Here is a 15675-nt window from a genome sequence, read left to right as displayed (position 1 = left end):
ATATGGATGGCTTCATGAACGAATCTTTGTTGATAGCCAGTGGGATTGCAAAGTACCTTCGTCTTAGAGAAATCAATTTCGCGTGAGCCCACTGCATTAATATAATGATCAGCCACGGCCGAGGTATTGGTCCTACCGTGTTTCAGATCTGCCTTATGTTCACGAACATGGTCCGATAAATGTCGCTTAGTTTCCCCAATGCAACTACTGCCGCAGACACAGCTTAGTTTGTAGACGCCGGGGTATTGCATGTCAGGGATCACATTCTTCACAGGTGGGATCCGATCATGCATTTTAAACCTTTAAAACAGCCTGCCTCAGCAGCTTTCCTGCAATTTTTTCTCCTGATGACGATTGCTTGTGTTGCGATCGAAAAGTCATGTTTATGTTTTAACATTACGAATATGAACCTGTTTTATATATTTTTTCTTGGATCGTTTGGCTCCCTTATTCTTCTTGCTCCCCTTTTTTTCTGGTGGGGAGAGTGGACCTATCTTCAGGTGAACATTTCTGGAGTATACACAGGAAATTGAACGTAAGGACTTTTAACCAGGTTAACAAATACCACGGTACTGTGGTGGTTAAGGTTGCCAATACAACGGTACACGTTCCGACTTGTGGAGGTTGTGGATGCTTAGGTCTTTGCAATATCCATAAAAAACGATCAATCATCGCCGTCCATGATATACCTGTAATAAAAGGACTCGAACACTTCTTTCTGTCTTCGTGTCTTTATTCAGGTTCACGTCTTTACCCACACGGCACTCTGTTATAACTCCTGTATTTGTAGCCCCCGGCTATTCACTGCTATTATAGCTTCCTCACCCCTCTGACTCTCTGCTTCATCTACTGTAACCTCCTCCCTGCAGACTTGCTGCTACCCCTATGTGCAGACCCTCTGGCTGTCACTGTATGCAGACCCGCTGCCCACTCTCTCTGTGCAGCCCCGCTGCTGACTGCAGCCTCCTTGCTGCTTCGGGTCGGTCACCGCTGGCCAACGGTGCCGATCCTCGCTTCCCCCGTGTTCGTGGCGATCTCGCCACACCCCGCTTCGCCCTACGTGGCCTTCCTCTGTTCCTGGCTCCCAGTCACTTCCCCTGCTCTTCCGGTTCCCCTCCTTCTATACTCAACCCCTCTCCCCCCCCCGTGACCTAACTCCTCCCCCCCTGACGGCACCTCAGAAGGGCCGTTTACAACCGCATTACATCACCCTCCCCCCTAAAGAAAATCCAGCCGACCTCGGCTGAATTGCAACCTGAAAAGCAATGCGGGTGTAAAGGGCCAACACGCAAAAAGACACGAAGCATTGAAGAACATTATAACAATAACACAACACAACACAATCTAACGAAACGTGAGGGATTTCGAGCGAGTACGGGTAGCCGGGCCGTCCCGGACGGTCGGCGGCCCACCCGCCGAGCGGGAACGTGGAAGGGTTTTAGGGGCGACGGGCGCAAGTTCTTCCGTCGCCATTGGAGGCCCGCCACTGTCCCGCTCGCGTCCAGAAACATCCCGTACTCGCGTCCGCGGAGGGATAGGAAGAGCTGCAGGTCCCGTGGGTTCTGCGGCTCCGGTCGGCGTCCCACAAGCGGAAGGTCCTCCTCCCTGCGCTGTCACGGCCGGCTTGTCTGTGCCGGAGGGTCTTTCTTTGGGACGTCCGCGATCGAGGCCTCCTGCTGGGGCGGCCCCGGAACCCGGGCCCAGCAGTCCCTGGCATAGTGGCCCCGACGGCCGCAGCGGAAACAGTCGACGTCGGGTCGGCGCGCAGCAGGCACCCCGTCCCGACGTGGCCGCGCCGGCGGCGGAGCCCGCGGCCCCGGCTCGCTTCGAGCCGGCCACGGAGTGGAGGCGGCCGACAGCTCCTTTGGGCCGGTCGCATCCGGCACGTACACGGCCTTTGTAGGGTCCCACCCTACGGCCCCCCCATCGACGACAGGACCGCCCGTCCACGCCGTGACTTGTTTCCAGCGGCGGAGATTGAACTGGGCGTCCAAACACTTAGCCGCGGTCCGGGACGTGAGTTTCTCGTGACCGCAAGCCGGCATAGGAATGCCCAGATCCCGGGATAACTCCAACATCTTCCCCAAGATGAGAGGTTCCAGCAGGTCAGGCTCCGTCTCCGGGTAAGCGGCCATCGCGAGTTCCAGCACGGCGCCCCTGTACGCTACAGGCGACTCCTCCGGTGCGCGTTGCCGCTGCACGAAGCGGCGATGGGCGTCATCCGGTGGCTCGTACGCGTCCGCCATTTCGTCGAACACTCCACGCAATGTTTTCTTCTTCGCAGCTTTTATAGAGCGAAAAAAACGAACAGACTCATCGTCAAGGAGAGTCGGAAGCACCTCCAGCGCCTCGGCGTCCGTCCACCTTGCCGTTCGTACCGCCGCCAAAAATCGACAAGCGAACGCACTCCAATCGCCCCCGATGGAGAACTCCTTAACAGTTGTAAGGTGACGACTGCGGCTCCTTGGCCTGCTTCCGTCCGTCACCGACTCTTCCGGCGGCAAGTTCAGCAAGGCGTCGCAACGCGGTGTCGCCAAGATGGCGGACGATCTTCGTGGCGGCCCCAAGATGGCGGCTTCCCGCCTTCCGTGGTGCGCCACGCCCAAGATGGCGTCTTCACGCCGCGTGGTCGATGGCGGCGCCATCGAAGACGACCCGGGCTCCTGCCGATCACCACCATCACCTACCAACGCCGCCCTTGGCGTGACAAGGTCACACAACTCCGTGATGACGGTTTTTAGGGTCGCCAGTTGCTCCGCCATCCGGGTCCATCTTAAATCTTCGTCCTTCAACGCAGATGGGTCGGACGCAGCGGCAACCTCCTCCACACCCGGGCCCTCACGGATCTCTCCCTCCGCCGAAGTGAAGCCGACCTCAGGAGGAAGATCGTCGTCGTCCGATGATGAAGCCGACGCCGGAGATGGGATATTCTTCTTCCTCAGTTGTTTCGCCATGCCGTTTCACTTCTGACTCCAGTGTAATAAAAGGACTCGAACACTTCTTTCTGTCTTCGTGTCTTTATTCAGGTTCACGTCTTTACCCACACGGCACTCTGTTATAACTCCTGTATTTGTAGCCCCCGGCTATTCACTGCTATTATAGCTTCCTCACCCCTCTGACTCTCTGCTTCATCTACTGTAACCTCCTCCCTGCAGACTTGCTGCTACCCCTATGTGCAGACCCTCTGGCTGTCACTGTATGCAGACCCGCTGCCCACTCTCTCTGTGCAGCCCCGCTGCTGACTGCAGCCTCCTTGCTGCTTCGGGTCGGTCACCGCTGGCCAACGGTGCCGATCCTCGCTTCCCCCGTGTTCGTGGCGATCTCGCCACACCCCGCTTCGCCCTACGTGGCCTTCCTCTGTTCCTGGCTCCCAGTCACTTCCCCTGCTCTTCCGGTTCCCCTCCTTCTATACTCAACCCCTCTCCCCCCCCGTGACCTAACTCCTCCCCCCCTGACGGCACCTCAGAAGGGCCGTTTACAACCGCATTACATACCCACTGCTGCGCTTCCAAAGCCCTTCACCATGTGCTATTGGCTTCATTTTATTAGTTTTTCTGATCTCTTGAATTCCAGCCTCGTTAACTTGAACAGCACGCTATGAAAAAGAGCACTCGTTGATCAGATGGCTAACTGGACATAAGAGGTGAAACTTTGGAAAATTAGCAGACCTGTTTAGAATTTACATAAATGTAAAGTGTACATTTGCGATTTCATGCATGCATCGTTACCCTTGCGCATCCAGAGTAATCGTGGAATCCAGATTCAGACACTATGCCAGCCGCATAGAGTGTATGTGGCTTTATACGGTTCTGCACCAATTATGGTGTTTCCTCCCATCGTATCTCCCAAAGCTCTTATAATGACCTTGCTCTTTTAAATAAATGTGAACTCGCGTATCACAACTTTGATTGTGCTGTTGGTTACTTGGCCGCTGTCGTTTTGGTCCTGCAAAGCAGATTTTGTATTCCACGCTTGTGAAATGACTCGAACGACGAACTACAAGGAGCCTCTCTTATTAGAACACCGTAACAAAACGAGGTCCGGGCTTCATGCTTGGTCTTGAAGGTCGTGTCTTCCCTCGGACATCCCCTCCCATTGTGCTCTGCCCTTTTATATCTCTCAATGTTTTCTCCCCCAGCCAATCTCAGTCCTCTTCCAACCGTCGCCTCTGGCTTTCACTATTTACGTTCAAAGGGGGCATCCATTTAGTACGTACGCAAAAATCTGTCAACTTGACCCCTCCCACCTGCGTACAAACGCTTGACGCACCCCCCCCCCCCCCGGCCGATATGTAATCCACGCAGAAACGATCAAGGATGAATAATATTAACGTGTTAAACAAACAGTAAGTCCACCGCCGGACTATCTAACTCATTTGGAGGCCAATGTAGACAAATTATTATCGAGCCTTCACACCCCCCCCCCCCCCGTTTCCTATGTGTACGTACATTGTCAGTAGACCCCCATACGCAAGCGTACGCATTTGGGTTAACCCCTCCCTCCCCCTCCATGTGTACGTACTAAATGGATGGCCCCAAACTTTTTCTTCCAATCACTTCAATAGACTGTCTCCTCACCAATCGCTGTGGAAGCCGCTTTCTGCCAATCGGAGACTTTGGCCTATTTTTGAATAGCCGTTATGCTTGCATTTCGATTTAAAGCTTTAGTGACTGCAGGGATTCATCTTCTTGTTCTTTCGGTAAAGTCACGTAGAAGGGAAATACTAAAATAATAAAAAGAAAACATAATAAAATAATTCTCACGACGTTGTGGCCGAAACGTCGTAAGAATTATTTATTATGTTTTATTTTTATTATTTTATTATTTCCCTTCTACGTGACTTTACTGAAAGAACCAAGAAGACGTTATGCTTGCACATTGGCTTGGGGTGAGTGTTTGTTATTTTCGGTCATTACACTTGCATCAACTGGAACCAGGGCATTGCCATGCTAGGGGATCCGTTGAGTTGGTGCAGGAGTCGCGTGTCCACTGGCCATGGAGCCACCATCCTTTCGCTATTGTTTGTCTTTTGATCTCAGACCTGACTTGTACGTACGCATATACCTGTCAACCCCTTATCATTGCCTACCTTATTACAGACCAATTCAGACCTTATTGGTCACCTTGTACCCTTATAAATCTCAACGTTCATCCTACAAATTCCATATTGAAACGGCTGTATGCCGAATGGATCAAAATACTTAATTCCCCTGTACAAGAATACGGCTAAAGCATATGGGTTGACAGGTATGCATGTGTGTTGAACCTCTTTCACATTGTACGTAGCCAACCGTGCTAATCGGTTGGCTAAGTAAATGAGTTTTTAATCTAGATTATTTAAACGTGCACAGCTCAAGTGGCTTCCTAATATCAGAAGGGAGAGCGTTCCAGACGGCCGCAGAAGCACATCTGAAAGCGCCCAATATGGTGACCATCTTTGATTCGATAGCCAGCCAAAAGCTGCTGCTGCTGCAAGGATGACCGGAGTTTGCGCGATGCATTATGCTCCTTGATGAGATCAGCAAGGTATTGTGGTTCATTTGTGGCAAGCACTTTGTTATGTAATGAGTGCAATTTTATAATGTATTCGTTCCAGGACCTGGCGCCCATGTCCGGTGTGGAGAAAACCATGACCAGCGAGGCCTCCCCGTGTCGGCTCGGCTCCTTCATGTGCACGGTGGGGCGCGGCCTGGAGGCCCTGGCTGCCGCGGAGATCGATGCAGCGACTTGGGGCCACGCAGGCAAGCCTCCTGATCCCTGTCCCACATTCCCTGCCCTCACAACCCCCCCTCCTCTGAGTCTCTGCCCCGGGTTCAGTCTGCACCACTGTTGGTCTCCACATTTAGTCGCCACTTTATTGATCTCATTCTTGGCTCATGAGGCCCAGACGTGGCTTATAGGCTGCGTCTACAAATCCACCTTGTCCGTTTGCACCGAGATGTGAAGCAGAAAACTAAATTTAGGATGACGAGAAAAACCAAACAAACTTGGGTCTAGATTCAAAATCCAGGATACACACTGGCGTACTCTGTGTCCGTCATTAACCAACCAAGAGGCTCAGTGGTAGAGTGAGCAGTTCGCAATTGGAAGGTTGCGAGTTCAAATCCTGGGTGGGGGTTCAATAAAATAGAATACCACTTCTTGGGAAGTCGGCAGTGGTTGCTCTACGGTTAGACCCCCCCCCCCCCCACCATATTTACTACTATAATGAGCCAAGAATGTCTGTGTGTGTCGCGCGTGACGTCACTCCACATGAGGCCAACCCCCCCTCAATAATCATGAGCGGGTGACGTCACTTCACATGGGGTGGCGAGGCGCCTCCTCCCCCCTCCTCAGCGTCAATTTATAACCCTCACTACAAAGGCAGAACCCTCACGTCACGCTATCTCCGTAACGCTGTTGAGACATAGACGTAAAAAGGACATCATGATGAACAAGGGATTATAACCTTTAAATGAAATAAGTCTTGTGTCACCATGGCCTTACAAATTGCACACGAATGGATGCAATGAATATCACGTCGCAGTCTGCTTTTCGCTTGCAAGTTTCAGATTTAATGCAATACACCCGTCCTTGGACGGGCAAAAGGCTAGTGAATATATAATATCCACCACTGCTCATTGGAGCAGGACATTATTTAGATATCTTCTATCTTCTTTCTATATAAAAAAAAAATTTGTCTGTGGGTTTGTGTGTGGGTTTGTGTGTGTTTACGCGCTTGCGAATGATTTGGCTCTCCAACAGTGGAGTTTACGGAAAATAAAAATAGCCAGGTACCATGCCGTAAGCCCCGCCGTGACCAAGCGCTATTTCTTTTTCACATCCATCAACTTTTAATTAGTTGAATTAGCGATTTAGTGCGATTTCTGGGCGTTTCAAATTGATTTATTTATTTATGACGCGTGCGCGGCCATACCAACTCACGCGCCTTTGGTGGGGAGGACGGCCCTTGCCAAGTCGCACGCCTTCAGTGGGAGTGTAGGGGACATTTTCTTTGGCGTTAAAAATACTTATAAAAATACACTAAACGCTCAGGTAAATTCTTCACTGTGTGATGTCCCCCCCCCACCCCGATGCGTGCAGCTACTACTATTTAACTATTAGATTAAAACTCTTCAAATCTAGATTACTACTATACAGTCAGTAGATGCTACCACTATAGGCCGAGATATTACTGCAGAGCGGCCGGGGAGATCGTGGCTGGGGGGGGGGGGGTCAGGGGTAGCAGCCCAGCCCCAGCCTGCCAAGGCGCCACCTCGGCCGGCTGGACAATTTAGGTGAGGCCGGAGGCTCTGCACGGGACTAGGCCTCACCACGCCACTCTGTCATGTGAGTACTTTGTGCTATAGAGTCGATAAATACTGCTATAGAGTCAGCATGTACTACTGTAGTTATAGCAGGTACCACCACAGTCGGTATGCACTGCTGTAATCATAGCAGGTACCACCACAGTCAGTATGCACTGCTGTTAGATTTTTCAGAGTACGTTTGAAATATATAAATTTGACCCGCGCAACGCTGGGTACTTCCTGCTAGTTACTAATATACCCCAATGATCCGATCCAAATTAGGGATTTCGATCGGATCATTGGGGGGGCACGTGCCACTCCACCACCCCCACTGGCTCCGCTAGTGCACTTACAAGTATATCATATGGAAAATCCGTCTAGATGCAAAATTGTATTAGCTTTCCTGCTGATTGACTTATTTATATTGATTTCTAAAACTTTTAACAATACACCATGCAAAAACGATTTACAAATATACCAAGTTTAGTTAAGTATCGTCAACGCCTGGCAATAATATTGCAGCTTAGGATGTTTGTTGTGGGAAGGAGTATTTATTAATTTCAAGATCCTTGCAGCACAGCAATAGACACTGTATTTAAACAGCGTTTTCTAGAGATGCTGGTTTCCATTATAGGCAAATATCGATTCTGTGCTCACTAAGCCTCGCTGGCATGTTGGGTTTTTGCTTATTTTCTTTCATTTGGCTGATGTAGATGCAGAGCAGCAACTACATTCTCACATTCAGGTGGTCAAGCCAGATAATAACGGCGTCAGGAACAGCGGAGTGTATCGCTGTGATGTCTTCTTCATATTTGTGGATTGAGCATTGCATCGTTATATGATGTACGGTCTGTTCTGGATGACCCACAGTCGCACACTACTGGAGTTTTAATTTTCTATATGTGTATCAGGTATCCGCATCAACCATGTTTTGTGCAGATGAGGTTTAGGGTGTACCACAAGCTTCGTGGAAAATCAAAACCAGGGATCTTCTGTTTTTTTTCTTATTACATGCAACTGATTTGTCAGAATTCCAAGAATGTTTTTTTTTAAATTAAATATCTACTTTCACAGATTGTGTTGAGGTTAAAGGTTTTGGTTTGTAACAATATGAAAAAAATACATCATATGGAAGGTTTTAGTAATAGGGAAAGAAACAAAATGAGGTTCTGTGGCTTTTAACCAAATCTATAAAAACCAGAGAGAGAGAGCCCTTGAGAAACCAACCCCAGAGCCACAGCGCGGGTGCCATTGCACGAATGACGTTACGCACGGCATGGCCTGGGATGAAATGCCTCGCCCAAGTCAGAGAAGTAGGTTGAGGCCATAGTTTTTCGTAATTTGGCAATAAACCACTTTGCCATAGAGTCAAGAACATCAATAGCAACAGCTCTGTTTTCACCAATCGCATTAGTGGCGAATGTGGCCGTGTGTACATGACAGACGAGCAACTCTTTAAAACCATTTGTGGGATGCTATTGGGGCCCCCTGATATTGTGATTTATAAGGTTTTATTGTCGGAAAATAAAATGGATGCTGTTGTGTTTTATGCAAACCGATACCAACACTAAATGTTCCACCATAATTCAAAGTAAATTTACCTGCAAACATTGAGGCAAGTGTAAGGACAGAGTTGTTTGCCATGAATTGTTGAATAATATTTCATATCAGAAGTCCAAAATGCAATCACAATATAAAATGTAGATATCAGCTTGTATTGGAAGACATTCTCTCTCACATTGGATGTAAATGTTGATATTAACATAGAATTTTATGGATTTATTGAAATATATGGAAAGCATTTGTGCTTCTCTTAATGACCTTGGTACAATTCCTATTAAACCATGACATTCAATACATATGTGGCTGCTTTTATAGACTAAAGAGAGTATTTCACCCTCTTATATAAAAGAGAGATATTTGATATCGCTTAGGCTGGATCAGTGTGGGAGCAGGAAGTGGCTTAAGGCAAACTTTTAAATAAATCATGTGGCTCATTCCACTCTGTTGATTTATTACACGGGCTGCTCCGGGAAGCGTTGAGATGAAAGAGCGGCTGATGTGATCACAAGAACGGATTTGAACTGCTGTGCCGTCCGTGCCTTCATTTGGCCTTCATTTGGCGGTGTGTGGTGAAGGATGATTGTGCCGGAGGTGGGGGGTCACACAGGCACCCCCTGAATTTCCCAGTAGAATCCCTGTGATGACCTGTGTGCGTTATATGTAGTGAGAAAGAAGCTCCGTTTGAAATCATCAACACCTCGTGAGCAGCCTAAGGTGGAGCGGGGAGCAGCGGTGGCACAGGGGTTAACACCGCACGTGATTTCTGGTCGTAGCTAACGTCAGCGACGAGTGATATCTGAACCGGTCTTTGGCCCTCCTGTCACCAACCGAACTAATCGGTGTGGTGAATTATGATAAAAACAACCCCCATATCCAAGACGGCATGTCGAGGCCTTCATGCAGCAGTGATTGACAACTGTACATTGTGAGCAGTAGAGCTAATTTATGCTGGTGTTTATATACATAAGTGTGTGTGTGTGTCTCCGCATGTATTTTTCTGCACCTGTGTGTGTGCGCGCCTTTGTTTTGTGATAAGTAGTTGAATAATTTATTTGCAGCCATGGTCAATCCACTGCTGGATTAAAACCTCCCCAAAGCTCCCGCTATCTCTGACGACGATGTAATATTCCACCTAGCACCTACACATGAGCTGATTTAATTACTCCATCTCAACATTGGATATCCTCTCGGATGCATTAGATCTGTTGCAGTATTATGGTAACCATTAATGTAGAAATTATTTCTTTATTGAAAATGCAATGTGATAATGAAGTATTGTCTTTTGCTTACAGGTTTTCACAGTTTTGCATACATTAATATCGGTCATACAAGGTGTAGCTGTTTTAATATTAAATTGAGGTATAATAAAAAAAAACAAATATGGTCGACAACAAATTACATTTAAAACATCAGATTCTCATCGTAAAGTTACAAGTTCAATTCCTCTCGTCTCTCGCAGGCATGCTCAATCGCCACGTGTGGCCTATCACAAGTTATAAATGGTCCCTAAGCTCTGAAGTAACACAAGGAGAAAGGTGTCGGGGCGCGTGACGCACGGTTGTTCGTCACGCGTGTGAAACGCTTGAGAATGAGGATCGTTTGGGAAGGAAACGGTGATTTCCCCAGCTGCTGTTTGAGCAATCGTGTGCAGGCAGCTGCACAAAAGAATTTAACGGCAGTATCGGTGCTCCCACTCAACCTGCTCACGATCGGTCAACAATGTCTGCAGGATGAAGGCCTTCTTAAGCTACCACCATTGCTTAACTTCTCACGTTGCAACAAGCCATTTAGCTCCCACACACCGGCTGATCTCATCACTCCATCTATGCGATGGACGTATTCTTGGGTGTGTTCCATCGTTTGGCTGCTATTCCATTGTCTCAACTGCTGGCCATCATTCCTTTTAGCTATGCACCTTGCCCAAGCATGTAATACTCCATGCGCTTTTCAGATTTTGTTCCGTTTTTGAGAACGTCCATTTTTCAATTTGATGTGTCACGGCAGATGATATCGACTGATTATAAACTTTGGTCTCGAAGTACATTGGTACAGTAAACATCTTGACGATTAGTAAAGTTGGTCGAGCTTTTCTGCTTATAGAGGGGTGTCCCACGTCTCGGGCCTGTTTTGTGTCGATATGTTGGTAGTCATTCTGTAATGAGATAGTGACATCTACTGGTTGGAAAATGGAAGCACGGGTACAGGCACCGTTATAAACATCCAATCCCCAAAGGGAGATGTATCTAGGCCAAAGGTGAAGAAGGGCAGGGCCGGCCGAGAAACTCCGAGAACCGGCTAGAAAGTTCCACGAGAGGGCGTGGCTGGAGGCGGAGCCTAGCTGCACCTGCGGCTATATAAGCGGAGGCGGAGGAGGACTCGGGGTCGGTGTGGGGAGTCTTGGGTCCGGACTGCCGCTGCTCGCCGTCATCTCTCTCCGTTGTTTGGCCACGTGGCGGATCTCCTGCGGAGTTCCACCGCCCTTCCCGGCACGCCGTCAGCCAGCGGCGAGACCGGGAGCGGACGGGCGGAACCGCCGTGTGATCAACCCGTGTGTGTAGTCTGCAGAACGTTAATATCTAAGTGTGTATTTGGAGAGGAAGCTGATAACGTTGGCCTGTGTTGTGCCCGTACGTGGAATAAAGAAGAGTACCCTCTACACGACATCGCAGAAGTCGCTCATTACAATTGTACCACTTTTTGGCAGAATGACGGCCCTTTCCAAGTAACATGAGAGCCCTTCCGCATTTCATAATTCATCTTTGGCTGATTCCATACAGAAAGTTGCCCATTCCACCACTGGTCATGCTGCAGAATGATTAAGAGTGGGCAGGATTAGGTCAGTGTTAGGGCATAAGTAATGCAGGCGGATAGCTTCCAGCAAACTGTTAGGCCACAAGGTTGTTTGTCGAATACTTACATGCAGATTATCGCAGCCAATATGATGATAATAGATATTTTGGGTTTGGCACCAGATTTATCTGGCCAAATATTTGTCATTTAACCCTCCCCCAGTCGACGTTGCCAAAATAAATTATCATGTGTACCAGCAGGCCATTTTTTTGTATCTCACGGGTAAGTTAAAGAATAATTATCACAACCAAAATGTGCAAGTAGACACGATGTTTCGCTTGAAACTGTCAAGCAAGATCAGGTTATGAAACCAGGACATTAGACTTACAACATATACTGACCAATTAGAATAATTGATTATCGCACTCGTGATATGATGCTTGTGTTGTGATTCTAGAAATATATTGTAATCGGTCACTATCTGTCATTTCATGTTCAATTGTGGCAGAAATAACCTCAGTTATTTCCCAACTTTGTTATTCTGCCAGTCAAGCAAGGCTGCGTTTGACTTATTTCTGTTTTGTTTCAAATTACATTTCTATCTTGTTTAGGTAGAAACTTCAGACTGGTAAAGTGTTTTTCATGGCGAAGGGAGATGAAAAATTATTGGAGCTGAAGTCTGTGGAGCGTCTCTTTGTGCTCGTAAAGAAAATCCCATCGGTCACTTTGCCACGGAACAAAGGTAATGAATACACTTTCATATTTTTATTAAGTTTTCTTCCCTTCCACTGTTTTTCATGGATTGCAAATTGTCCTCTCGTCCATTAATGTGTGCATGTTCTCTGTTGTAACGTTTCACGTTAAGTGGCAATTGCCACAGTAACAAATCAAAGCATACGTTGTTTTGCGTGCACATGCAAGAGTGACCTGCATCAACAAAATGACGAGAAAAAAACTAATTATAAAGAAAGTACAGCAATGAAGCTATTGAAAATCAAAGCAAAAAATAACTCGACTGAAAAATCCAAAATAATATTGCACAAATATAAATCAATGTTAATTAAAAACATCCCTGCAGCATAAGTCTACTTGGGAACATAATTTTTGCACTGATCACAGTACGGTATAAGTAAAAAAACATAAAACAGACATAGGGTGAGTTGAAAACTGCGAAAGATACACTAGTCAAACGCAATTGCAAGTGAGGTTATTATAAAGTGTGTTGGCAATTACAAGCACTTGGCAGAGTGCATAGAAATCCAAGTGTCTTCTACCACCATTGACTGAGCTTCCCATTCCTTCAATTCACATCTCTATTTGTACTTACGTGATAACTCATTCGGACCAATTAATATTGGGAGGCTCATTAAGTCTTTGCGAATGCACCACTGCCAATAAAGCCTCTTGAGCTGTGTTTGAAATTTAAATAAGGCGGTTTTCGTAATCAAGTGATTTTAGTTCTCCGGTAAAAAAAATGTGTGCGTTTCCTGTACGTACGTTGAACCCCGTTCTTTATTTGCAGGCGCTGGGTTGAGGATGATCTCCAAGCGAGTGACGTCGGACCTCGCGTCGTGGGGCGACGCTGTGACGCTGTGGAAGGGCCTGCAGGCTGTGCAACGAGGCCCTCACGGTGAGCGCGTATCCCACAGAAAGAGGCGTGCTCAAGGTGAAACGGCTTCTTGCTGCAAGAAGGAAAGGACATCACCAATGCTCGATCCGCAAGTTGTACCGACAAGGATGGAGCCTGTGCCCGATCGTGTGGCTAAGGAGATCGATTTGGAGAACGCTGAGCGAGAGACAGACAGGTGTGACGCACGGAGGCCTGCGGAAATAGGAGGTGAATCTGCGTTTGAGGCGCAGCCTGGGACCTCTGAGATGATGCACCATCGCATCTGCGCGCCAACCGATGTTGAAAGCTTCCGAGTGTCTTTCCGATGTAGTGGGAACAACAGTCAACATTACAACTCTCAGGTAGGTCCATCGGTTTAAAACGAGTTCATATTAATGTTAAAACATTAAAACGTGCGATTCATATACTGTGACAGCTTCTTGTGTTGTGGGACACAGTATGTATCAGTGGAAATTTGCTTTAAAAGTGACCAAAAATGTTAAAAGGGTTTTCCACATGATAATCTGCAATTCATTACATTTATATACACTGATGAGAGCGCAGCGTGATACGCTGATTATTTTTTACAGTGCTTTGAGCCATCATAAATCCATTTTGGCAAAATATTTTTTACAGGAAGTTTGGGCCATCGTGCAGTTTGCAATCTAGTGTGGGCCTGGGTGCCTAGAGCTGTAGTGCAACTAGGACATAACTGAGACTGCTTAATCTCACCACAGATCTGGGGTGTGGAGCACCTAGTTCCAACCTGTACTGGTATAATTCGGAGTAAAGCAGCAGTCAGGGTGATTGGTGATCCAACACTCACTGAATCACTCCAGTCACTCGCTCATCGATGGTCAGTTGCATCTTTATCACTTTTAAATCGCTACTACCATGGTTACTTTTCCCATGAACTTCACTCAAAAGTGGTCAGTCGCCTCCTTATCATTCTTGTCTTGCTACTATTCTACTTACTGTTTCTGTGAACTCCGCACAGGCTCAGGAACTCGGTCTGCCAGACTCGCTGTTTCATCTCATCGACACAGCGTTCAACCACCACGCTGTGGGACAATACAACACTCACTGACTCACCCACTCCGTCACACTACGGGTCACAATACTTCTAATTCTACTTCTTCCCTCCCATAGTCTCTTTTTACCAAGCTTTATCACAACCTTGTAAATGTTAACAGTGCTGTTTGCTGCTGGCCGCTTGAGATTTTAGGGGGTGTGGCCCTGTGTTCAGAAATTGTAAGATGCAAAAACCAATTGCTGAGAAACCGCACGCAAAATCACAGCATTCCGCAGTTGGGAGGAAGGGAGGGAGGCCAGAACTCCATCACAACATGTGCATCTTGAACTGGGGCACAATCGCTGTGGAATGCACCCGTTGCATTGCTGTCAGAATGCCTCTCCCATGGGGATGCTGTTAGAGATGTACGGCATTGCTGAATCCCGAAACGTAGAGTCGAGCTTCACAAAAGTTGCAACGTGGGTTCGGGGTGCCTCTCTCACGGTATTCTCGCAAGCGTTACTTACAGGGGCGATGTGGCGGATGCGTGAGAGAGTTGAGAGTGGTAGAAACGCGCGGAACGTAAGAGATCGTGAGCATGAGGTGCGGAGATGCACCGAGCGGGTTGGGAATTGATCGAATTCTTCAACCACATTGGAAAAGAAGAGGGTGGAAAGTCAGCCGTTTGGGGCTTGAGTAAGTAATATCTCTGTTACCGAAAAGGTCGGATAGTTAGAGAGTGAATCATATGAACCTTATGGCGGGACCCCGGGGTCCCGAATTAACGGAAGGCAAAATTGTAAATAATAAATTTATTTTGGCGACTCCGTCCCACCGCGCACATAAACGTCGCGACCCACTTGGCGCGGATCATTCTGTTGTCGTGTCGTCCAAGCGCAGCAGCGAGGACGAATGCGCAGAAGAGCTGAACAAGCGAAACTTTGATTAGCGCATCGTGCAGAGCTCGTAGAGAGGAATGGATTGCCGTATCGTTCGCCTTCAACAGACATAAAATGATGTCGCAACGCAGTTTATGCGAGAACCGGGGGCTTATGGGACCTCGGGGTCCCGCCATAAGGTTCATATCCAGGAGCAGACTAATGCCCCCTTGCAGGCCAGGTGCCGAGTCACCTGCCACGGGGGGTGTTCTCAGACGTGTAGAGGGCGCTCTATCAAAAACAAATCATTATTATTAAAGGAAGTGTTTGGCGCTGGATTGTAGGTGGAAGTGAAAACGGGGGGTTAGTGTGTGGATCGATAGCACTGAGTCACATGGAGGCAGTGCTTGGGAAGAGGAGGATGTGATGCAGTGTGCACGGTGGAGGAGGTCTGTTTTTGAGATGGGTTCTGTGGGTGCCCAGCGATTGCTCACGAAGGGGAGGACCTAATGGTGAGTGCTGAGATATACTATC

General features: G+C 47.8%; 1 protein-coding gene across 3 annotated transcripts in view; it reads left to right on the top strand.

Moving 5' to 3' along the window:
• Window positions 1-15675, top strand: part of THUMPD2 (THUMP domain containing 2) — a 28500-nt gene that overhangs the window by 1323 nt on the left and 11502 nt on the right. For 2 of the 3 annotated variants that reach the window (XM_061565362.1, XM_061565359.1), the window contains exons 2-4: window positions 5597-5741; window positions 12254-12384; window positions 13165-13613. In XM_061565362.1, coding sequence (XP_061421346.1) covers window positions 12285-12384; window positions 13165-13613 — 549 coding nt within the window. In that variant the 5' untranslated portion in view covers window positions 5597-5741; window positions 12254-12284. Of the gene's footprint in view, window positions 1-5596; window positions 5742-11221; window positions 11480-12253; window positions 12385-13164; window positions 13614-15675 lie in introns of those variants that run through there. The other variant, XM_061565361.1, reaches the window with a different exon arrangement.

Source organism: Lethenteron reissneri, chromosome 34 (assembly GCF_015708825.2).
Source record: "Lethenteron reissneri isolate LAM-NWPU_2019-01 chromosome 34, ASM1570882v1, whole genome shotgun sequence".
NCBI classification, from domain to species: domain Eukaryota; kingdom Metazoa; phylum Chordata; class Hyperoartia; order Petromyzontiformes; family Petromyzontidae; genus Lethenteron; species Lethenteron reissneri.
This window is presented reverse-complemented; position numbering and strand designations above follow the sequence as displayed.